This window comes from Mustela putorius, unplaced genomic scaffold, assembly GCF_011764305.1.
Source record: "Mustela putorius furo isolate JIRA1106 unplaced genomic scaffold, ASM1176430v1.1 tig00000224_pilon_pilon_pilon, whole genome shotgun sequence".
Lineage (NCBI taxonomy): Eukaryota > Metazoa > Chordata > Mammalia > Carnivora > Mustelidae > Mustela > Mustela putorius.
Window position 1 is genome coordinate 20,440,294 of NW_025421321.1, and position 26,349 is coordinate 20,466,642.

At 38.2% G+C, this 26,349-nt stretch overlaps 1 protein-coding gene across 24 annotated transcripts in view; it reads right to left on the reverse strand.

Annotated features, from left to right (window-relative positions):
* Positions 1-26,349, reverse strand: part of NRXN1 (neurexin 1) — a 1,166,360-nt gene that overhangs the window by 560,063 nt on the left and 579,948 nt on the right. For 17 of the 24 annotated variants that reach the window (XM_045077824.1, XM_045077822.1, XM_045077826.1 and 14 more), the window contains 2 exons: positions 8,983-9,156; positions 3,023-3,142 (listed from right to left, as the gene is read on the reverse strand). In XM_045077824.1, the coding sequence (XP_044933759.1) occupies positions 3,023-3,142; positions 8,983-9,156 (294 nt within the window). Of the gene's footprint in view, positions 1-3,022; positions 3,143-4,054; positions 4,082-8,982; positions 9,157-26,349 lie in introns of all 24 variants that reach the window. The other 7 variants (XM_004752835.2, XM_004752837.2, XM_004752839.2 and 4 more) reach the window with 1 other exon arrangement.

The following is a 26,349-nucleotide window of genomic DNA, read 5'->3' on the forward strand; positions in this document are numbered from 1 at the left end:
CTAACATAAATAAACTTTTCTAGTTACTTTAACCCACTCTATGAAATTTATCAGAAAGATGATATTCCAAAGGTCTATTTCAGAGAAAACGTCTCTTATTTGTAATGTGGCCCATTCTTTCCCCTTTTAAAATACTTTCTTTTATTTTCCTTTGTTCATTTGTTTTGGTTTGTTTGTTTTGTTTTCTATGCAGTTGAAGACTGCTATCACAGAATTTATGGATAAATACCTAGGCTACAAACGGAAATTTCATTAAGAAATGAACTGTCCTAAATGGCTTCATTAAATTAAAAAAAAAAAGTCAACCTCTATATAAAAAATTATTTGTGAAAATCCCAGGAATCACATTAATTCTGTTTGTGCAACTCGGAAAAATCAGGAGATACAGAAAAGTAATGCTTATTTTGATGAATTTAACAACTGAAGAAAATATGGCATGCTACTCTCTTATTGCCATATCAATTGCCTATCTTCAAGGTATGAAAAGAAGAAAGAAAAGAGAAAAGAAAAGAAAAAGACACCAGGCCCTGTATGGAGTCATTTATGCTAAGCACTATGTCTCCAAACCAAGACTTAATTTAATTACAGTTTTGGTGTTCCCATAAACCAGTCAATCAGGAACTTCCCAACCAGCAATAGTTAGGTTAGCTGCCCCACAGACCCCCGTCATTCCCTAAAGGAAAGTAACTTTTCAATCAACAGCCTGCCTTTTTTTTTTTCCAATATAGTATAGCTTTCTTGTCCCTACTCTCTTGTGCCTATAACTCTTTCATTTCATAACAGCTCCTTGGAGCACCTTTCTAACTGCTAGACCGGATGCTACCTGATTTGAATTGATTTTTGTTCAAATAAACCCTTAAAATTTTTAATGTTTCAGTTTACCTTTTAACAAAGGTAACAGTCACTATTGTACTTTCTACAAATTAAAGTTGATATGAAAATAAGATTTGCTTTTAAATATTGATTTATGCCTACATCGCCTCACCACCAAAACTCCATGCACAAACCAAGAAACCATTTCCCATTTCCAGAAAACCCATTAAGAGGTAATGATTTAATCAAAATGTATGTATTCTGAGAGCCCTCCAAAGTAATTTTAATGCTGATTTGTGCAAGAGGCATATCAGGAGACACATTCATTGAATGACATTTACCTTATTTACAAGAAAATAACAAATAGCCTTATCATTATCATCACCACCACTATCATCCAAGAGCAGCATTCAAATAATTTTCTGTAAAAATGATGTAAAGACAGCATGATACTTAGGGTAGGATCTTGATGTTCTGTTAGGAAATGTCTAGCAAATACACACAGAAAATTATATTCTTCAAACTTAACTGGTATAAGAGAATATACTATCTGACACAACCAAATGGCAACTATTTTATAAAACATGGAAACTAGATTAAGCAAAGTTTGGCAGAGAAAAGTTCTTCAGCAAAATGAAAAACATTTTCATGCAATAAGAAGCTCTCTTAGCTACCACATGTAGTCCTACATCTTTCAGGATTATATTCAGGATTAAAAATTTACCATAATAAAATCATAACAAATTATCAGTCTTCTGGTTGTCCTTGAAAATAATTTATGTTATTTTCTATGGGGCAGGAGCAAATGCAGGAAGTTACTATTCTGTATACATATCTGCATATATTAAAAGCATATATAAGGTTTTTTATTTTTTTTGCTTTAGGTACATGGAAATACAAAAAGTATCTACTGAGCCTTCATTTAAGATTATTTATAGAATCCCAACTGGGGTTACTGTTTGTGCAAATGTATGATGGTTTGAATACATGTTCATGTTTCAAGGTTACGATAATTCTACGGAAGATGTTGCTGGTAGGATGGAGACAAAATATTACACCATCTATGGTGATGCGATTTTTATAGGTCTCCTCCAATATTTTACTTTGTAATAATTGCTTGTTACACCTATATTCAATGTTTTGAAGAGAAATTCTGAAGATAACTGGTGAGTTATACCATATTCCTAAACTCAATTCGATGGAATATTTTAGTTTGACCTCATCTTCAACAATGCCATACACATATGTGCAGGCGAAAAGAGAGTCTCAAACAGACAAAGGTCAAAGTGAACAAACTCTCATCCTCCTTAAAATCCATACTCAAGTCCACCCTCTGTCCCCAAATCCAGAACTTCAATCACGGCATCTTGCATCCTAGAGCATTTCCTTAAACATTATCTCATTTATAATATAAATTATGCACTCTGTTTCATAAGCAGGAGGCCTTGCCTGAAATATATTCTCAATATAGTGGAATTTGTTGTTTTGTAGAAAATTCTTTTACCATGTTGACATAGTGCTGTAAAGCATGGTCTATTTGAAAGTTAAGAAACAGGACGTTATCCTATATACCAGTTAATTCAGTCTTAAAATTCTTACTTCAACCATACAGATTAGGTACAAGCAGATATTCCATGATAGAATGTGAATGCTGTGTTTCTGAGTCATGCTTATATTGTGAGATAAAAGAAGGAAAAATCCACAAGTGGCTAGAATATAAGAGAGTACTTGAAGGACAAAGTTTAAACATTGTTTTTGAAAGCAAAAGGCAGATATGAGTTTAAAAAGGATACAGAAAGGGAAGCATAATGAGACATGTCACCCTTCACAAAAATTATAGCCCTCAACATATAATCTTCTGGAATTAAATATTATTTAATATAAAGCAATAAAAAATCTCTTTTGAAGAAACCAGGGGAGGACTGTCATACATAGGAAATGAAAAAAGTATTTTCAACAAGATGACCATTATTAGCAATTCAAAAAATTAGAGTAAACAGGTGCAAACCAAACGCTCACTACATCACAGCGTTTAGCTAATGGCATCCTTGATTAAGACTTTAGTATTGCAAAAGTGCCCTTTCTGTAGAAACAACTGCTTCTCCTCACTATGACAGTTTAGCTCACAGATACTATAAAGACTCTGGGCATCACATAGTGACTGGAAGCAATGATGACCATCTGAGTCCATACTCAGAGAGGTACTTACGGTCATTGCAGAGTGGACCGCTGAAGGAAGTCATGCTACAGTCACAGCTGAAGCCATCCCATTGCTGCAAGCACACGCCTTGATTAGAACAGGAGTCCTCTTGGCAGGTTGTGCTGGGTCCTGCAAAAACAATCCAAAAGAAACTTGGGTTCTTTAAAACAAAATCCACAAGTGTTTCATACATGAGCTAGGTCACATATAGTAGTTGCCAACATCTCAAATTACAAGAGCAAACCAGTGTTGAAAGTTCTAGTTCACACACCTGAATTAGCAACAGAGAAGCTGTAATAGGAAGGTTTCTGAAGTTTCAGATATAGGACAAAATACAGTAGAATAGTAAACAACAACTAGTAAAAGCAAGCACATAGCTTCTAGTGTGATTATGGTTGCAAGTAATCTCTTTCCATCATTAGTAATTCTCTATCACCATTTGGATTTTAGAAAAATGCATGGATCTCCTTAACTTCTAACCAATGAATAGAGACACCATGAGAAATGGAGACTAGAGCTTCATGAAATTGAGATAAAGATTGGCAAAGTAACTGAAAAGAATTATGCAAAATGCCGTAGAAGTTTCCCTGAGCAAACTATGGATAAAGTTATGGTTGTTGGGTGTTTTAGGTAGGTATGTTGGCAAGTATCAATTCACATGCTTTAACAATCCATGCAGTTAAACAGAAAATGAAAAAGTCTGTATAAATGGCATGCCCCCATTTAACATACGAGTAAAAAGAATTCTAGTCTATTTCTAAAGAATCATAACTAGAACACTGAGAAACAAAGAACTAAAAAAAAAAAAAAAAGATGATCAAAGCACTAGAGGCAATCACTATACAAACATATTCAAGACTGAAAGCCTTTTTGCAACCTAGGCTATAAAATGAGGTTTCTTGCACAATGTTCAAGAAGGGGAAAAATTAAATTTGAATCCAAACAACAGTTACTGTAAAAATGTTAAAAAAATGTTATTTGGGGGTTTCCACTGTGTATTAGTAGGTTTCAGTCTTGTTCTTTACACACGGGGCTATCTACCTTGCAAGTCAGCTTTCATCAATGCAACTTTGTCAGCAAAATAAAAAAAAAAAAAAAGCAAAATATATTAAATGTTAGTAAGCAATACCAAAATGGGGCAAACACAGAAGAACATTCAGATTCAAAAAGCATGCTGTTGTAAAGGAGGAGGAAAAAATGCTATGTAGAGCAAACAAATTAATACTAACAGCCATAAATCTTAAGAGAAGCCAAAAATGAGAAAGCGGTAATATATTAGAATTTTTCTATGTATGTATATATACATAATGGTTAATTGAGCTGATGACATGTAATGAAATAAATTAAAAGAGCTTTTGTATTTTTTCCTCTCTTAGACAGATATGAATGCATCACCCAAGTGATCACGTTGCTTATTTGGAACACGTGGCTGTTTGTCACATGCAGATATAGTGCAGACCACGGTCATTAGCAGACCTGTTATCCCTCTCCATTTCTCTTTCCCTCTACATCCTTCTGTCTTTAATTGCAATGAGAGCTTGAAACTGTGATGCCAGCCATTCACTGCCAACGGCTGGACTTGAGAGTGACACAAACCATCAGAATGTACTATATAGATCATTGGGGCCGATGAGAGAAGTACGGGATGGAAGAAGCAGACTGCAATGCCATTCCACTTACCAGAACAATCCCTCTACCAGGTTTCAGTGTGGAGTGTTTATCTTTGTTCTTAGCAGGCTGGGCCTATACCACTCAAGGATTTCAGAGTTATGTCAGCATTTTCCCCACCTTCCTAATTCCCTACAACTCTTCTAAACTGCCCCATGAATATTTATTACAATAGAACCTCACTCATAAGGACTACCTTAGAGAAGGTTAAAAAGGGAATACATTCTATCTAAATAGCTTTAGAGTGGAAAACTGAAGATATTTCCTAGTCAACACAATAGCTTTTATGAAAATATAAAAACGATACCAGCCCAATTAGATTCTATTAACACTGAGAGCCTGTGAGGTAACTACTTTAGCGAATAAATGGGAACGACCTGTAATTAGCCATTGTGTAAATCAACATTTTTATAAAATGTCTTTTTAAACATACTCATTACAATGGTATTTCCATTACAATTTTCTCAGTAAAGGGAGTCCTCATAGAAAACTATTGAATTTAACCTATGTGAGTTTTCACAAATTAAGAAACCCTAACATTTTAAGAATGAATTATAGAATAACGGCAACGAAAGGTATACTAATGGCAATGGTAATGATAGTTTTTATTATTAATAATAATTTCCCAGGCCTGGAAGCCCTGAACGGATGTAACAGGTTTTCCCATCCATCTCATGCAAGAACGAAGAACCACTAAACGGCTTAGTTTTTGTGGTTCCTCCAGTCTGTGCAAGCTTAAGTGGTCTAATGATCTTTATCTAATTGCTTTAGAGACTGAGAATAATTATTGTTTATTTGGAAAACAAAACAAAACAACAAACAACTCTTAAAGCAATACTCCTTTGCACAATCCCTTGTGGGACGAGTGCAGGAGTCGTGAGTAGTGTGCGCCCAGCATGGGCTGGGGGCTGGTTGTCAGTGCGTGGCTGCTCCCTTTTCTTGCCCAGCAGAGGGTATGAGCAGAAACAGGAATGGATGAAGAGCCAGATTATTGTCCTTTTATTTTTGTAAAAATTATCAGAAATACAACTGCAACATAATACTAATTCTAAAAGTGGCAAAACTGCAATCCTGAAGACAAATGTGTCCATGGGGTAGAACAGCAACTAGAGTATCTGCCAAACCTTTATGTGAGCATAAAGACATGCATTACTATTATTATCTTTTCTTGATCACAACAGTCTTTTTATATTCAGGTATTATAGGAGAATGCATGCCTATGCCTGACAAGACACATTTTTCAAAATACTCACCTTCTAGAACAATATTTAAACATCGACAGGCATTTGTGCAAGACAAAGCCCTGAATTTGTTTTCCCTTTAGTTATGCAATGTTTCTTTTATTTTATCACTGAATAAAATTGGGAACAAGCCACAAGGACATTTGTATTAAGTGGTTAAGTATAAGGATATGTCTGAAAAAGAAAAGAAGTGAAGGTAAAACTAAAATCTCTGGAAACCAAAGAAGCAAGAGAGGGAAGTGTTTTGATGCCTGGACTTTCAAGTACGGCAAACTTGGGTTCAAAGCTTCCATCATTCACGTACGAGCTGTGTGACCTTAGAAAGGTCACCTTACATCTCTGAGGCTCAATTTACTCATCTAAAAAAAAATCAGCACTACCTAATTTACAGAGTTTTGAGGATTCAATGAAAAAACCTATGTAAACTTATTGTCACTGGTGCTAAATCAATGGTAACTTTGATAATTAAGTATTTCTGTACCTTATTATAATAGTTCTGGGGCTGAATGGTATGAGACTATGCAAAGAGTGTCTGAATTAATTTTTCCCCCTTGACTTTATGTATGAAAGTTATCATGACTTGGTATTGAGTTTAACTAAGCCTGATTATTGGTTGATTGATAGTCTCTATTGCCTCCTACACAAACAGGAAAATGTTACCCTAACAGTGATTTGCAAAGTGTGGTCCCTGGAACAACAGCATCAGCGTCACTGTAGGAATGTGTTAGAAACATAAACTTTAGGGTCCTGCTGAAGCAGCCACCCTGGAGGGTAGTGTTCCGCAATTTGGGTTTTAACAATTCTCCAGGGGATTCGGATACTGGTTCGAGTTTGAGAAACATTCATCTGAAGGGACTTGGCCAAGGCAAGCTTCTTCCTTAGCTAGTGTGTTATATAAATAAAAGCAGCAATTACCAAATGCAATTAGTTAAAAATGGAAGACAGCAAGTGGTTGTGAAACGAAAGGGGCTTAGAGATTTGTGGGTCTTGTGGGATAGGAATGGCAGAAAATCTTGAAAGATATTATTTGGTTATTGTCACATTTACATAATTTCTATTAACATGAAAGTTAAGTGATTCCAATGTGATTTGGATTTAAAATTCCATGAGACAACCGTCTTTAGAGAGAGAATTGATCAAATGTCTAGAATTTGATCACTAATCCTAAAAGCATGTGTATGTCATCCATTGCACCTATGAGTTGTTTATCTGAGACCATTTGTAAGAACTGCAGAGGACAGAAATAGTCATAAATTAAAAGTTGTTAATCTTGATGTTGGAATGAAAAAATTCAGAGAAGTGTCAAAGCAGAAAGGCAGGGGCACGGTAACATTCTAAGAAAAAAAAATGGGGGGGGTTAAAAAGAGGCTAAGAATGATTCAAGCTCAGATATTAAAGCATCCTAGATAAGGTAGGGAAGGAACCAATGTCATTATCTACCGAATGATTTCAAGTGTCGAACAGTCGTTTGTTACCCGGGAGGATGTATAATAATCTTAACCAAGTTGCTTAATAGATTATGTTAGAAAATAAAACTGAATATCATTTCTGCAAATATTCTTTGTCAGCACAGCTTCCCCTCATTAGTTTTTCCTTCTACCCATCCACACACCTCACCTATGTGCCTGTGCTGGGGCTCATATGTGTTCATTTGCTTTTCCGTCTTGTGGGTGTTTAGCTGTGAACATGTCTGTCTGTTCCTAATATCTCTTTGCAGGTGAGAAGTCATTTACCAAGCAGCTTGTAAAAAGGTCTATTTTTTTGTAGGGGGGAGTACTGTAAACAATTTGTAGTACTTTTCCCCCCTTTTTCTAATGTACATATTCTTACTGATTAGATCACCTCTAAGAATCCAAGTTATGAGCCACATCGTTATATCCATCCAGTAGACGTAATTATTTATTTAATGATCTTGTTTCCTTTGGTAAATGGAAAAAATAGTTTCTCTTTGTTTTACAAGTGTTATACCAAAATTTGAAATAAAGAAAATAAATATAGCATAACATTAAAAAAAATTCAGCAAAGGCTTCTATTAAATAGCATTATCTTCTGGCAGGATTTAGTCACAGTTTAAGTTTTACCTGACTTTTCATGGAAAAAAAAAATGTATGTTAAAAAAAAAAAAACACAACAAAACATATACCTCCACGTACTTAGGTAATTGCTAAATCTAATGGCATTATTTTGGCCAAGAAGAGGTGACTCATAGTCTCCTGGGGGATAGGAATTCGCATGTCTTTCTTTGCCTCTCCCAAATGAAATTTCCTTATGAATCTAAAATTTTCAAAATAGCCCAAACTGTTTTCAACATTAAAGGAGAAGCCGCAACACATTCAGAGCCCCCAAATTTAGGATAATATGATTAAATTACATTTATGGAGGAAGAATTGGCTCAAATAATCTGAGGTGTTGAAATGAAAATTATCTAAAATGAATATAGCAATCAAAAAGTACTCCTACAGATCTTAGTCTGATAGCACAAAAGAACAGAAAGGTACTTGAGCACATTTCTCAAACAAGGAATATTAGTCTTTGGTAAAAGAAGAAACCAATTTTTGCTAAAACAAACTGATGATATACAGAAGAAACGTGCTGGGTAGATACAAACCAAATAGTGATGTGACAACGGGTACCTGAACTTTATTCTCCTGTTATATCTTGCTGAATGTAGATTTGAAACAAACAGTCTCAAATGATTGACACTTGCTGGAGCAAATCTACTTTTTTTAGTCCAAACAGGATATCTGTTTAATGTTACAAAGCAGGCATTGCAGAACTGATTAACACACTAATTAGGCAAACTATCAAATGCAAAGGAGAAAAATAACAAGATCCATACACAGAGCCCCCATCTTACATAAGGCCTTAGTGTAGGTTTGCAAACAGTCCAGAAAATTTAAGATTTATATGATGAAAAATGAAAAGCACAAACAAGGATTTCTAAGCCCTACGGTGGGGTTTGAACAGTTGGCAGAAATAAATTTTGCTGACTAGGGAGATTTGTTCTTATTTATGGGTGGAATTAGAATTACTTAGAGTTTGATAACAAAGATCTAGTACCTTCACATCCTCTCTCAATCTGTCCATTGCAGAAAAGAGCATCTGAGATGAGGTCTGGAAGTCGTCCGTTTAAATCAACTGATGCCAGGCAGCCTTGAAAGCCCTCCTTGGCATGGACGAGTTTCGGCAAAGATTTGTATGTTTCTTTAGCCACTCCTCCTATATACAAGTCACCTGTGGGAAGATCAAAGTTTTGGTCACAAAAGTAACTTGTCATTCCTTTAAACATACAGTAGGACAGAAAATAGCTTGGTTTATATTTCATTAAATTAATTAAATTCATTTAAAAAGTCAATTTATAATTAGATATTTTCTTAAAAGTGTAAAACAGGAGAGTTTGAACAACAGATCCACACTTGAAGACATTTCCATAGAGAACTGAAGAAGCGCAACATGGTGTAGCAAAGCGGAAGGAATATGGGCCCCGGAGTTGCATAACCTTGCACTGAAATCTGAGCCTGGTTATTTACCAACTCTATGGCTTTTAACTTCCCCCCCGCCCCAGTTTTTCTGATCCTTAAAAACCTCATTTCTAAAACATGAATGATAAAATGTGTTCTATCCGTTTTCATGAGAATTAAATGAGATAAAATACAGGACCTATCCACTACAGTAAAAATAGGAAGTAGATACTCGGTCAACCTTCTGCTTAGAGAACTCTGGGTCTTTCAGTTCATCAGAAGCTCAACAAATTCTCTCTACAGTCCAGAATTACCTTTTTCACTAGCTGAGTATTATATCCTTTTTCAGGCATATATACATATATGTTTGTATTTAAAAGCTTTGCTAAACACTCTATTGAGCAAACTGCTTTTCTGACATGTCATTGTCAGTTGAATTTTCTTTCTCACATTAACCATCCTAACTTTCATGCCACCTGATGCCTTTTCCCCAATGTAACACAAAACTCCTGCATTTCTAATGTTTCTCTGGGTCCCTCTGTGTGGTCTTCATGTGACTGGGGATAAAGGAGAACTGGTATCCAAATGAACGCTCATCCTCTTTGCTGAGTCATGAGTGATAAAGTTCTTGGTCTCTGACCCAGAAAGCTTGTGTCTTCTGCCAGCATCCGCAAAACGATGACAAGCTAACCAACTAGATTGTAAGTAGGCTGAAACCACAGATAGAACAATCCTGAATTGTACTGAGATATAAAGTGAGCTTGCTTAAAGTCCTGTAGCCCTAGAAACTGAGGACTTAGGTCCCTGACCTATTAACTAAAGCTCTAGGTAGTACACTAGGGTGCTACTGATCTTGCATAATTTGTATGAAATGTACTGAATGCATTTACTTCCCCTACCTCTTAAATAAAACATCTATTGACTGCTAACCAAATCTTTTTTTTTTTTTTGCCTTCATTAACATATAATGTATTATTTATTTCCGGGATAGAGGTCTGTGATTTATCAGTCTTACACAATTCACAGCATTCACCATAGCATATACCCTCCCCAATGCCCATCACCCAGCCACCCCATCTCTCCCACCCTCCTCCACTCCAGCAACCCTCAGTTTGTTTCCTGAGATTAGAAGTCTCTTATGATTTATCTCTCTCTCTCTGGTTTTGTTTTGTTTCACTTTGCCCTCCTTTTCCCTATGATCCTCTGTCTTGTTTCTCAAATTCTTCATATCAGTGAGATCATATAACAATTGCCTTTCTCTAATTGACTTATTTCACTTAGCATAATACTCTCTGGTTTCATCCACGTCGCTGCAAATGGCCAGATTTCATTTTTTTAATGGCTGCATAATATACCATTGTGTGTGTATATGTGTGTGTGTGTGTGTGTGTGTGCGCGCACATATCACATCTTCTTTATCCATTCATCTGTTGATGGACATCTAGGTTCTTTCCAGAGTTTGGCTATTGTGGACATTGCTATAAACATTCGGGTGCACGTGCCCCTTTGGATCACTACATTTCTATCTTTAGGGTAAATACCAAGTAGTGCAATTGCGGAGTTGTGAGGTAGCTCTATTTTCAACTTTCTGAGGAACCTCCATGCTGTTTTCCACAGTGGCTGTTCCAGAAGCTTGCATTCCCACCAACAATGTAGGAAGGTTCCCCTTGGTTTTTTATCCATTCTGATACCCTGTGTCTTTTGATTGGGGCATTTAGCACATTTACATTCATGGTAACTACTGAAAGATATGAATTTAGTGCCATTTTATTGGTGATTGGTAAGGTGACTCCATATTGTCTCTGTTCTTTTCTGGTCTATGTTACTTTAAGGCTCTCTCTTTGCTTAGAGGAACCCTTTCAATATTTCCTGTAGGCCTGGTTTGGTTTTTGCAAATCCTTTTAGTTTTTGTTCCTCCTGGAAGCTTTTTTTTTTTTTTTTTTTAAAGATTTTATTTATTTATTTGACAGAGAGAAATCACAAGTAGATGGAAAGGCAGGCGGAAAGAGAGAGAGAAGGAAGCAGGCTCCCTGCCCAGCAGAGAGCCCGATGCGGGACTCAATCCCAGAAGCCTGAGATCATGACCTGAGCTGAAGGCAGCGGCTTAACCCACTGAGCCACCCAGGCGCCCTGTTCCTCCTGGAAGCTTTTTATTTCTCCTTCCATTTTCAATGACAGCCTCGCTGGATATAGTATTTTTGGCTGCATGTTTTTCTCATTTAGTACTCTGAATATATCATGCCAGTCCTTTCTGGCCTGTCAGGTCTCTGTGGATAGGTTTTCTGTCAATCTAATATTTCTACCATTGTAGGTTACAGACCTCTTGTTCTGAGCTGCTTTCAGGACCTTTTTTTTTTTTAAATCTCTAAGACTTGTAAGTTTTACTCTTAGATGATGGGGTGTGGACCTTTTTTTTTTTTTTTTTAAATTCTGAGGGGGGGTGGTCTCTGGGCCTCCTGGATTCTGATACCTGTCTCCTTTCCCAAGTTAGGGAAGTTCTCCACTACAATTTGCTTCAATATACTGTCTGCCCCTCTCTCTCTTTCTTCTTCTGGGATCCCAATTATTCTAATACTGTATTATCTTATGGTATTACTTATGTCTAAAATTCTCCCCTTCTGATCCAGCTGTTGTTTATCTCTCTTTTTCTCAGATTCTTTATTCTTCATCATTTGGTCTTCTATATCACTAACTCTCTCTTCTACCTCATTTATTCTAGCAGTAAGAGTCTCCATTTTTTATTGTACCTCATTAATAGCTTTTTGATTTCAACTTGATTTACTTTTGTTCTTTTATTTCTCCAGAAAGGGATTCTCTAGTATCTTCTATGCTTTTTTTCAAGCCCAGGTAGTATCTTTATAATCATCATTCTGGACTCTAGTTCTGACATCTTACTAATGCCCCTATTGATTAGGTCCTAGCAGTTGGTACTGTCTCTGACATCTTACTAATGTCCATACTGATTAGGTCCTAGTAGTTGTACTGTCTTGTCCTCTTTTCTGAGGTGAGTTTTTCCATTTTGTCATTTTGTCCAGAGAAGACTACATAAATGAGAGAAGAAAATGCTAAAAGGGTAACAACAACTATAGAAAAATATACACTAAACAAATCAGAAGAGACCAACTGGGCAGTTGGGGGGGGAAGAAAGGAAAAAGAAAACATATGTGTGTGTGTGTGTGTGTGTGTATATATATGATCAGGCTGGTGAATAGAGCAGAGCCACATACTTGATTTTGGGTCTATTTTGGTCTTTTAGAAGAAACTGTCTCCCAAAATTTTAAAGAAATAAAAACATATATTCAAAAATAAGGGTAAATATGATTAAGGGATGTAATATGACTGTAAAGATGAAAATTTTAAAAGATTTTTAAAAAGGAATTGATAAGGTAGGAGTTGGATGAAAAAAGAAAGAAAAATAATTTTAAAAAAATGTGGAGAGAGAGTGTGATTAGGTGGCAGACTAGAACAAAGCCATACATTCTGGGTACATTCTGGTCTGTTAGAAGAAACTGTATCCAAAAATTTTAAAGAAATAAAACTTCTATATATTAAAAAATAAGGTTAAATATAATGAAGAGATAGAATATGACCATAAAAATGAAATTTAAAAATTTTAAAAAGGTATTGGTATGATAACATGTTGGCTAAAATAGGAAAGAGGAAATTTTTTAAAAATAGAAAAAGAAAAAAATAAAGAAAATTTAAAAAAAATTTTAACTTTGAAAGACTAAAGAATCATGGGGAAAAAACCATGAATTCTACCTGTTGTGTTCCCCTAGGGCTGAAGATTTGCAGTTCTCATTGATCAGTGAACATGGTCTTGGCTGGATGTTCTTGCTGATCTTCTGGGAGAGGGACCTGTTGCAGTGATCCTCAAATGTCTTTGCCCAAGGTGGAATTGCACTACCCTTACCAGGGGCCAGGCTAAGTAATCTGGTCTGGTTTATGCTCAGTAGTTTTTATTCCTTGAAAGCTTTCTGTACAGCTTTGGAGGATTAGGATGAATATGGTAGCCTCTCAATCTCCAGGTCTGGAGGAGCTGAGAATTCAGGACCCAACTCTTCAGCGAGCCCTCAGAAAAAAGCAGTCAATCACTCCTGTCTCCGTGGTCTCCAGCCACGGTCTGTGCTCACCCGGACTGTGACCAAGCGTTTCTATCTCTGGTGCATGGCCCCGTCTGGAGTCTCCAAGCCCCAGATTTCTGCTGCATGCTCCCATGCCACTCCTCCTGATGGAGGAAGGGGAGAGGGTGTCTTTCTGGCTCTGCGACTTGTGGGGTCCCTTCTCAAAGAGCAGTGTTCTGACACTGCCACAGATCACAGTTTATGGCAACACTGAGCTGAAAGCCCACTCCTTAGTTCCATCTTTGCAGGCAGCCTCCCTGCTCCAATACCTGGGAGCTCTGCTGCACTCAGGCATCTCTGGTCTTTCTGTGACCCCTAGGGTCCTAAGACCACACTGTTCCAGTGGGGGTTCTACCCTCAGCTTAGCCACTGGAGTGACGTCCCTCCAAGGAGCAGACTTCTAAAAGTTCTGATTTGTGCACCACTGCTCTATCACTCTCTGGTAACCAGCTTATGGAGGCTCCCTCTCCCTGCCATCTATCTTCCCAAAGAATGCCTCAGATTCACTTTTCTGCATGTCGCTTTTCTGTTCATAGTTGCTGTTATTCTTTTCTTTCATCTTCTGTTGAGTTTGTAGGTGTTCAGAATGGTTTGATACTATCTAGCTGAATTCCTGGGACCTGACAAAATTTAGGTCTCCTATTCCTCTACCATCTTGCTTCTCTAACCATATTCTTAATATTAAAGAGTAGCATGATTGTCATGTGAGAAGAGATACTATTTCTGAAATATCTTGTTTTGTTTTTTTTTTTTCACCCTATTTCCTTTTTCTCCCTGGTCTTTCCTCTCACTTTAATTTAAAGGCTTTGTGTTTTCATTATCTCAGAGAAAGGATAAGAATCAAAAACTGAAGTTATTGAATCATCTTTCTGCATTTAAGTCTTAAAAGCCAAGACTCTTAAAGGAATGAAAGAGACAGAATATACAAGCAATTACATGAGAAGAATAAATCTTTCCTGCCCCTCATAAGGCAAGCAGGAGTGAAAACTGGAGGAAAAGAAATGTGAGCATAGTCATCGATGAATACTAAAGAGGGGACCTAGCTGTAATTTAAGGGCTGAGCCCTGGTGTAGGTCAAAACTTCAGGTAAGTTTAGAGAATGCTATTGATCTGTGTGCATTTCCTCCATAGAACCCAGAGGCAACAGTAAAATCCTTGGGAAAAGATGAATGCATGGTAGATTTAGATATGCTAGGAACTTAGGCAGCCTTGCAGAACTCTCCATATTCCAATGGTGGTATAGGAGCAACACAGCAATTCCCAGAGTTATACAGAAATAAACAGAAAAAGAATGACCTCAATGGGTCATGCACACAAGAATGAAGATGCTGGCAATTCAGTGGGCACCTCAGCTATGCAGAGAAAAAACTCGAGACCAGCTCCTGTGTGGTCTTTATCTCCCCAAAGATTGGTACAGTGAAGTGTCCCCCCCACCCCCAAATAATTTAGACACCATCTCAGGAAAATAAGGGAACTAAAATTGCCTGAGAGTACATTTTCACTAACTCAAAGAATCAGAACTCAAAGCGGAAACCAAGGTGAGTTATAGAAAAATAGAGTTACCCTCCTTGTACTTCCAAGATTCTGGGCAGAGATTTTACACTGTTATATGTCACACATCAATGCAAGGAGACGCTCCCGCCATTCATTTGTCGAACTAAATTTGTTAGAAAATTTCAGCTGTCTTCCAGGCCTAATGGATGTCTCTAACATAGAGAACAGAGGGGAGTTAAATGAAGAATTCTTGGCACTGCTTTGGTGTTTTTGGAGGTAGAACTTATACTTTATGTATGGGGCACTACATGTTTCCTAACCATCCTTCCTCTTTCTGACTGCAACCTCTTGGAAGAGACAGACTGTGTTTCTCTTTGTTTTACATTCTGCCCCAGTGCCTTGTGCTGGGTTCCAAGCACAGGGGGCATTCAATACACATTGTCAGCCACCTGATGGACTGAGGTTACTGTGGAAAAGAACCAAGAAAGAATGCTAAAGCAAAACACAGCGAGAGAGCTAATTCTAAAATGCACTTACTTCCTCTCCCCGCTTCCTGCCACAATCCTATTTTTTCCCTCTTGCCAAACATATGCGCCTGAAGAACTTTTCAGAGATTACTGAAAAGAAGTAGTAATCTTTCCCTTGTGTTCTTAAAGAGCACAAAATATTGATTCAAGTAGTGCAGGATACAAGCCTCAATCATATACTAAGGTGGGTGAGATTTTGATTTATAAGTAGAGAATGCATTCTTAGTTTCATTACCGAAGCTGCACTTAGCACCACTACTTAATACTGTCTTTATAAACTCTTCATATAGTAGAGAGTGGTCTAAAGATCCCTGGTGGGTTGCCCTATGAAGAGAACAAAGGAAACCCTTAAGTGGCCCGAGCCCCATGTAGCATTAGCACTTCATCAAAGATGCAGCTTCTCCTTTTGATCCTGGAGGTGATGGAAGTTAAAATGACCCATTAGCACTAATGGGATCTTGCCAGCAAAATTCTGTGCATGTGAAGGAGGATATGCTTTTTAATGACCCTGTGTGTGAACAAAAGCCAGGATAGACATCTAATAAGGGACAGGTTCCTACAGACCTGAAGCCAGCCTGTTACCCCCTCTCCAAGCTGATGAAGGGTTGATTTTTATTCCTATCCTTTAAGTAGGCCATGTATGCAATGACAAGGCAATGATGGAATTGGGGCATTTTTTTTTTTTTTTTTATCAGGAGATGCTGAGAACATGCATAAACCCAGATAACCTCAAGCATTTGGAACATATTTTTTTTTTTTTAAGAAATCTCAAAATACCCATATCTTTAGACTAGTGCAACACACACACACATACACACACGCACACTCTCAAGACTGTTATCTGTGGAAGGATCGGAGGTGGTGACACAGGTAGCCACACCCCTACAGTTGTGCAGTAATGAGGAGGGAATTGTGCACAGGATTTTTACTTGTGGCTATAATCCTTGTCTCTGCCACTTACTGGTTATCTTAGTGCAGGCACATTAAGTTACATAACTTCTTTCAGAGTCGATTCTTCACATGTGAAATGCCTACCTCCCAAGTCTGTGAGGATCAAAGAGAAGGCATGTGAGCGGCAGGTAGAAGACACATGTTCCGCACACAAGGGTTACTGGCGTGACTATGTACGTAGGTCTGGTGAGAACTGTACTCCTACAGTGTACCTCATTCTAGGTTGATGGTAGTTAAGAGATACAGAAGAATGAGACGTGTAGGCCATCTCCTTGTTTCTAGTATAAATGGAATGATAAGACATCAACTTTACGTCTTATTTGACTTCATTTAGTCTGTAATCACGTATGTACTTGATGTACCCCTTGCCCTTTGCTATAAGAAGCTCAAGAGGCAGGGCACCTCGGTGGCTCAGTGGGTTAAGCCTCTGCCTTCAGCTCAGGTCATGAGCTCAGGGTCCTAGGATCTAGCCCAGCATTGGGCTCTCTGCTCAGCAGGGAGCCTGCTTCCTCCTCTCTCTCTGCCTGCCTCTCTGCCTACTTGTGATCTCTCTGTCAAATAAATAAATAAAATCATCATAAAAAAAAAAAAAAAGAAGAAGAAGCTCAAGAGGCTCCTTGAAAATTTTCTGTTACAAACTCAGCTGCACTGAACCCAGTAACAAGAGAGGACAATGACTTGATAAATATTTTCTAATCTGATGTAAATAGACTAGGAAACACAAGAATTCTATGAAACCCAAGGGCCAGGTCCAAAGATTCAAGCTAAATGCACCTTATAAAATCAGAAAAAATAAAAGGTTTGTGTGGACTTCGATTGTAATGTGACGCATCACAGAAGACTTTAGACCAGAAGAAAGTGTAGGATACATTACTTTGTAAGAGCATAAATGTAGTGCAGGACTGGAGAAGAGCACAGATAAAATAAATACAGCATTCAAGAAAGTCTAAAAGGCTAGACGTGGCTGGAAGGCAGGAGTTTCCAAAGGAGCCACGATAAATAATGTTGGATCAGGAAAGTCAAAGTCTATTGAGTAATGCTATAGAATTTATGACTATTGCTTTTTTTAAAAAGACAATGAGAAATCCAAAAATATAGGTCATGCAGGCTAGGAGACAACAGAATTTGAAGCAATGATAATTTGGACAGAAGCGAGAGAACTGCATTTAACACTAAACATGTGGAATTTGAGTAGGAGTGATCCACAGGGATCAGATGATAGGAACCAGGGTCTTTGGGAAGAGAGCTGAGGCAGGAAGGCACGGCTTGGGAGCCATCAACCAAAAGCAGGTAAATGAAGTGGTGTAAGATGCTTTCTCTTCTGTTAAAACAGGGAGCATACGGTAATTAGAGTGAGGACTCCAAGCTCTGCCTTACAGCAACAGAATGCAAGTGTCAAGGTATAATTAGTTCTTTGACTCAGCTTTCCTGTTTATTCATATGAAATTTTTTTTTTTTTTTTTTTTGGTTCTTCTCAAATATCTCACTTTTCTTTTAATTAAAAAGAGCATACATTAAAAAGAACAAGTGCTTTGTAGATTTGGATGGCTAAAACTCTAGGGAAACTTAAGAAGGTTCTTGCAATCTCTTTTGAGTGGTATTTTGGGGTGGGGGAGATGAAGTAATACCAACTGCCTTTCTTTCCTGCTGGCTGGACGGGAGAAAGTACAATTCTGGAAGCTTGCTTTGACAGAACTGGAGTTTTGGACAGCAAATTGGAGCACAAGTCTAACTTTCCTTTCAATTCTTATTGTGACTGGCTGGTAGAACAAGTGCAATCAGACCAGGCTAATATCTGAGACTTATTCTGCAGGAAAAGTGTCTTCCCTTACCCCAGGAAACAAGGGAATTCTGCCCCCAAATTTGTACCATTACCTTCAATTTTAATCTTTTGTTGCACATTGCAAACGAACATCCACAGGTCAGATCTTGACCACATACCTTAATACAGGCTTTTCTTTGACAGATAATTAAATCTAGACCTGTTTTTATAATAGGTGTGCCCTGTTAGAAGAAAAATCATCTTTAATCCCCAGGGAACAAACACTCATTTATTTACTTTATGGTTTGTTTTTTTTTTTTTGTTTGTTTTTTGTTTTGTTTTGTTTTGTTTCGTTTTGTTTTCTGGGAAGAAAGCTAAAGTCACTATTTCCTCTGACTACTTGTCACTATTTCCTCTGCATACTTAAAGGAATTATGTAAATTACTGAAGGTAAAAGCATGGGAGTCATTAATATTTCTGTAACACATTAAGGCTTAAGAGTAGACAAATGCAAACTTTTAACAAACCACACATGGGACTGAACAACTGAACAACAAGGACCCCATCTAAGATCGGAGTGCACCAAATGTCAACACTCAAGTCAAAGTTAGCAATTCAGTAGGTATTTTGCTGTGACACAAGATCTGTGTTCTTTATAGGTCTCTTTAAAAAGCCGGGTTAATTTTAGAAACTTTTTGCTGAGGGGATGCTCAACAGTCACCAGTTTGGTTTATTAGTTGTTCCCTAACTTCTCTATACCCTAGTCTTTCTTGATTTATAAGGTTTAATCCTAAAACAACCTGGCTTTACCTCTGTAGTAAACACCTGTAAACCCATTATCTTCAGGCTTACCCTGGCTTTCTAAGCTCAGCCTAACATCAAGCCACCGTCTCTCCCTTGCACTAGGAAACTGCTTCTAGACGCTCCTGTTTACAGCATTCACATTTCTCATCTCCTTGCTATCCAAACTGAATCAGAATCATTTTCACACTGTATTCTGGATCTCACGCCTTTCGTTTAAATTCTTGCCAAGAGCTGATGACTTAGCTTTGCTAATACTTCAGACGTTTGTCCCTCTGAAAATTTTTTTTTCCAGTTCTTGTCTACCTTTCCCCTCATACACCTTTCTGTGCTAAGCATCTTTATGTTCTCATTTTCCCTTATTAATCACTGAGTAACTGGATGAATGGATGGATTGGTCTCACTAAATAATCACTTGAACTATATGAATATAGCAGTCGTGTTCACCCCTCATTCCCTCCACCTAAGAAATAATGAAGTTAATTTTGGGGAACTTTTCTTGTACTGACTCCTTTCTTGAACACAGAAGTGAAGCCATCCAACTCATGAAGAGATTCAATGCAGTGACTTTTTTTCTCCATTCTAATAGAGCAATCCATGATCAATTTTTTTAAAAGATTTAGTTATGTATTTGAGAGAGAAAGAGTGAGAGAGAGGGTATGCATAAGCGAGGAGAGGGGCAGGGAGAGAGGGAGAGAGAGAATCTCAAGCAGACTCCCCACTGAGCACAGAGCCAGAGGCAAACTTGATCTCATGACCCATGGGATCATAAGACAGCCAAAACCGAGAGTCAAACACTCAACTGACTCAACCATCCAGGTGTCCCAATCCATGATCCATTTTAAGTAGAATATATTGAATTTATTTGCAGATAGAGGCAGACAAAAGACAGAAGAAAGAAACAGCTTAGGCTATCAATGTGTGCTGATGAGAAGCCCCTCAGGAGTGTTTTGCCATTAAAATAATTGAAAAAATCTTTGTGGGAAATGAAACTCCAGCCCATCCTGGCCCTCTGCCTCATTCTGTCTCTGGCTATTCTGTCATTCTCTGTGTTCCTCCATAAAAACATATGATCTAAGTTATGTGGCCTCCATAGGTACACTTCACACTGTGGACCTTTTAAACTATTTCTCCAGACTCTTCAATTCTGTTCCCCTGTTGACATCACAGAGAGGCATGCATTTACTATTTGTGACCATAGATCAGCACCAAGCTAACTTTGTGGACTCCTGATGCTCTGCCCTGGGAAGTCTCTTCATCCCAATGTGCACTAACTATGAGTTTGTGGTCTCACGCCATGTAGCCCTTGGGCCACCACTCAAGGACTTCTGGTCTGCTGCTACTATGTCTTAGCTCCTTGCCAGCCACAGGGATTCCTGATCCTACAGCAGGCTCCACATCCAACAGTACATTGCTTTTGCTAAAAAGACTCTCCATTTCACAAAAGTCACAGAGACAACGGAATTTAAAGGTAGAGCACTGTCTGGGTGAGAGAGAGAGCCTCCCCACCACTTTGAGTCCCAAGCACTGCCATTGTCAAAAGCAGAAAAGAGCCATGATTTTAGAGTAAAACAATGACTGATGTTGGTGCAGTATTCTAAATTTTAGTGAGTACTTGGCCATGTATCATTTCATTGGATTTTTGCCTGTTGAGTGACAAAAGGGAGTAACAGTTATCTTGGGGACATGTCAGAGATAAAACGCTATGGTTCAAGGCCACAATGCCAGAAAATGGCAGGGCCTGATTCCAAGCACATGTCTGAAACTGAAACTATGACAACATTCACTGACTCTGAACTAGTTTGTACACTTGTATATTAAAAGTGGTAAGTAGCCAATTTGGGTAGTTCCACTATTCCAAAATACAGGAATGTTTTAGAGTATCTTGGCCAGTGGAGGAAAGTAACAGTAATAAATGTTAGCAGGAGTCCGTGTACACTAACACAGAAGCCCAGGGCAACGGGTGGCTCAACTGCATGCTAACGGAGTAATCTCCTCAAGACAAAATCAATTTGCTTCCACACAAATATTCAGTATCACAATCCTGACAAGTGGGTAGAATTCTTAGGACTCCTCAATCTGATTTTTAGATATGGCAGCTATTTTTCAACTGCCTCCTACCAACAGTTAAGGAGGACACCTGCATTCTTCAATGGCCAAACTTAATACTGGTGTATGACAGGTGTATGTGTCTCTGTGTGAGTGTGTGTGTGGGGGGGGTTCTGATCAAATTTACATCCAGACTTTAATGTTTTCCTTGTAGTGAGCATCAAGAGTTAATATTGTCATTATGTTTATAAACAGGACACATAATGCTTTCGCCGTTCTGAAATTTTTGTTTCTATCTGATATTTTCAAAACAAACTTGACCAAAAAAAGAATTTTTGTTTTAAAAGGAGAATTACAAAACTTACAACGCGAAGACAGATTCTGTTTGTGTGTTTGTCCAACAGACTGTGAGGGAAAGCTGGTGGGCATGCTAAATGGGAAATAATAAAATGGAATTGCTACGGAGGTGTGTGTAGCAATCCATCTTCTTCTAAACCCACTCCACGCCAGTGACACCATGGCAGATGGGGTACGAGTTCAGGCATGTAAATTCATGCCAAGCTCACTTTGTCTCATGGTTTCGTAAACTTGCCTGTAGGTGAAAGCGCAGTTCAGATAGTATCATTATTCTTCCCGTTCCTCATCCGACTGACAGCCGGTGTAGCTACCTCAGACATCCTTTTAGCATCAGACAGTCCTGTCACCACTTCCGGTTTCCTTTCTCACTCAGTGTGTGATGCTGTCTAGGACCGCATGTGGCTTGCCGAGGTTCTCCATCTCTGAGCTAATGTCACACCTTAAACATGCACAGAGCCTCGGCTTGGGTGCTCTGCCACCTCCTGTTCTATCTGATCCTCACACCAGCTCTTCCCGATAGGCAGGAAGTTATTATTAACCCCAAGTGTGCAGGTAAGGAAACCACCCTTCTGAAAAGGTAAGCTAATTGTCCAAGACAATGCAGCCAGTACCAGGAGAACACCACCAAAAACTCCAACCCCCGGGCTACCTCTTCTCCCACTACACTACGTGGCCTCCTATTTTTGCTAAAAACCATCCCAGTGACAGGAATAGAGCAGGTGGAGGAGTTTAGAAACGACTGTTCCTGAAATTAACGCAGACTTATAACTAAGGGACCACTAAGAGGACCTATGCAAATCTTCTCTTTCCTAAGATTTTTGAGTGGTTCTGTATAGAAGTTTGGCTTTCTTTCTTTTTCAAAATAACTTTCCTTAACTCAAAGAAATTTTCTTTTCCTATTTCAAAATAAAGGAACATTTATTTTGGGTGGGGAAGAGCTGGTGCTATATGGGGTAAGTTTAGAAGAACACCTCTTTCCCATAATAATGGCCTGTTTAATGCAGGTCAAAAAAATGACATCTGTTCTCAAGTAAGATATACAGAATAAAAGAGGGTAAAGCCACCGGTGGGTTTTGGACAGCACGGAAGGACAAAACTGATATAAAGTACACAAAATAAAATTCATGGACATTGCCAAAAAATCTTCTAAAATACATGAACTTTATAGAGTCAAATAAAACTTATTTTTTTTTTCTTAAGTATCTGAACTTCTCTATCATTTTTTTTTTTTTTCAAAGAAGGGATTCTTTCTGTGCCTGGAAGATGGAATATTTTCTATCAGGTTATAAAATCTCACTGGAATACTATAATTCCCTACTGCATATCTCCAAATAATTTGTTTTTCCAATATTTAAATTACTCTTAAGGAGAAATGCAAATACTTAACAACAGTGACAAAAAGGGGAACAGGAAGGTGTGGTTAACCTTCCCTGAAGGCTAGCACAAGGAAGGGCTTAACAATAGAACAGACTGAAAATAGCCTACCAGGGTACCAGCTGAAGACTGATCGGCCAATGTTCAATCATCCAACCAAGTACTTAATTTGCTTGGACCTGGTTTTAAGTACCTATAAACATAAATTTCTATAGAATACATGTTAAGAACATTCGACAGTTAAAATTGTTAGCTATGGGGCTATGTTAGCTACTGGCTGGCTCAGTAGGTTAAGCCTCTGCCTTTGGCTCAGGTCATTATCTCAGGGTCCTGGGATCAAGCCCTGCATTGGGCTCTTTGCTCAGCAGGGAGCCTGCTTCCCCCTTTCTCTCTCCCTGCCTCTCTGCCTACTTGTGTTCTTTCTCTCTCTGTCAAATAAATAAAAATAAAATATTTTTTAAAATTGTTAGCTATTATGCTTGAGAAAGATTTCAGAGGCTAAGGAGATAGAACCAATACAAAGGTTCTATGCAAGCATATGGGTGGGAAGAACATGTGGAAATTCAAAGTAGAAATATCTAGTTCTCCTATAATTACCACAAGTGAAATCTTCAGCACTATAAAACGTAGTCATGTGTAAGTTTGAAGTTTTATATGGAAGAGGGAATTTTTTCTTTACTATATAACATTTCACCCTAAGTGTTAAAAAAGCAGTATCTTTCACTAGAAACATTCAGAAGAAATTCCATTTTATGTGTTGGCAAATACACATAGTAGTATTTAAATACTTTCAGAAACCTGGGTTCAAATTCTATTTCTAGGGAACTCACTCAGCCTTTTTTAGTCTCTGTTTTCTCATCTGTACTGTGGAAACACTAACATCTCACTCATCTAACTCTTGTAAAGATTAAGAAGCCACAGGGTGCCTGGGTGACTCAGTCACTAAGCATCTGCCTTCAGCTCCGGTCATGATCCCGGGATCCTGGGATCCAGTCCCGCATCAGGTTTCCTGCTCTGCCGAAAGCCTGCTTCTTCCTCTCTCACTCTTCCTGATTATGTTCCCTCTCTTGCTGTCTCTCTCTCTTTGTTAAATAAATAAAATGTTTACAACAAACAAACAAAAAGATTAAGAAGCCACACCTATGAAAAAGAATATTGGGAGGGAGGACAAACTATAAGTGACTCTTAATCCACAAAACAAACTGAGGGTTGCTGGGGGGAGGGAGGTTGGGAGAAGGGGGGTGGGATTATGGACATTGGGGAGGGTATGTGCTATGGTGAGTGCGGTGAAGTGTGTAAACCTGGTGATTCACATACCTGTACCCCGGGGGATAAAAATATATTATATGCTTATAAAAAATAAAAAATTTTTTAAAAAAGGAAAAGAATATCAAAATTTAAATTCTGGCTGAAGGACCAACACAATAGAGATAAAATAATCTGAGTCTGAGACAGACAACCCAACACTTCCTGACTGCAAAAATTTTTTTAAAGACTTCTGTGATGTAAAATGATCATAGAATTGTCTTAAGAGTGAGCCCAAACATTTCCTCTTAGCCAGTATATGGTACAAATACATTTTGAAGTGATAGTTTGAGGTAAAAAATAATACTGTAGCTTAATTATATTTGAACATCATGCTTATTTAATTTAATGATTTCACATTTAAGCCCTTAATACAGTGTGTGACACCAGGTACTCAATAAATGACATTATTTAATAAGTCACTAATTATGATGCTGATGGCACTAATGAAGGCGGTTTATACATCCCTGAACAGAGAACAAAGACAAATGCCAGGCCAGGAGACAGTTTCTTTCATGAAAATATTCAGTTTTTCATATGACCCTGTTGCTGTGCATGGTTCAAACTTGTGTCCCAGCAAAAGAACAAATAATTCTTTCTCAGAACATCAAGCTTATCAAAAATAGATTGAACCAGGCGTGTACAATTTATAAATGCCAAAGGTCTGCTGTGTTGTAGATAGAGTACATTAGCACACGACATTAAAGGGCTTGGAGAAGTCTTTTTCCAGTCTCGGGGCTTCAAGGGGAACCGACCGTGGGCAATGTAAGTAGTGGGTGTAATGAAGCCAGACTGGGTGCGGGGCAAGAGAGGAAGGGGGAGCCTTGTGCTGCCTGCCTAAGAATGTTAATAAGCAACCTCTAAGAAACCTGGAAAAAGTGGCCTAAATATTGTCAATGCCTTCATATCCAGGTGAACCTTACAAAATCGCCTCTTCTTATAAATGCTCAAGTTTCAAAGAACACTTCGGCTGATCTTGGGAACCGTTCTGAGAAATGAGATCTCATGTGTGAAATATTTGTAACAGTGCACGGGATATGATAAGTTCTCAGAAAGGGTTAAAATAATTATTATAACTATTTAATATTTAATATCAATATCATTACTGTTTTGGTGAGATGTTTAACCTCCCGAAACCTCACCTTAGTTTCATCATCTGTAACATGGAGCTTAGTATGGCAACCTGGCCACTTTGTCATGAAAATTGAAGAGATCATCTCTGTAAACCTCTCAGCTGATGCTTTGCAAAGGGTACGTGATGATGGAGAGAACAGTGATGTGCCTTGCCTAAGGACACACATAAAATAAATAGAAGGGATGCTATTTCACCTATGCCTTTCCGACCCCAGAGCAAGAGTCCTTAATTACAATGTTATATTGCTTCTTATCCTAAAGAAAAAACACAATAATTAACTGCAGAAGTCAAGAAAGGGCCCTTTTTAAGGGCAGAAAGAGAAAACCACATTAATGAGGCATTAATAAGAAAGCCTCATTGACCTAATGCAATTCCAAAGTAGTACTGGAGGTAACTTCCAGCATGTCAAAAACATGAGGGCCTCAGCAGCACAGTAGCATGAAAAATGTGCTTTGCTACGAGGGTCAGGATGGTGGAAATGGCTCTGAAGCATTGGCTCTTTGTCCTAAGCCCAACTCACTTTCCAGTCTGTTCTGATTTTGAACCATGGCTCAAGAGGAATTGTTCAGGATTAAAGGGAGAAACTGAAAACTACTGTGATCTCTGGGTCACAGTAGAAGAGGGCTGGATCCACATTATCACTAAACTCTAACTAAATGGAATCACGGCTGAAAGTAACAGTGATATTTACTTTTGAGATCTATAAGGAACAAATGTAATATTACCCACAAGTCAGCCATGGCTGCTCTGTCCTTTATAGATCTAGAAGAGCCTGGTTTAAATCTTTCCAATTTCACAGAGGATAAAAATCTAGCATTTTCTCTCCCTTGTGTTTCCCCAAAATCCAAAAAGCCTCTGACTTCTGTTTCTGCCTTTTGTATCTCATGTGTTCTCTCTGATTCCAGATCAACAGTCTCACTCCACCCACAGGAGAATTTTATCCATGCAAGCATTTATGAATTTAATCATATGAACATTTTGGTGGTGTGCAAAATTGAGTTTTTCTACTATCTGATGGCTGTAGCTCTGACCCCCAACCCCTGCCCAGAACAACGCAGACACACCACCTTGATTTTTGCATATGAGC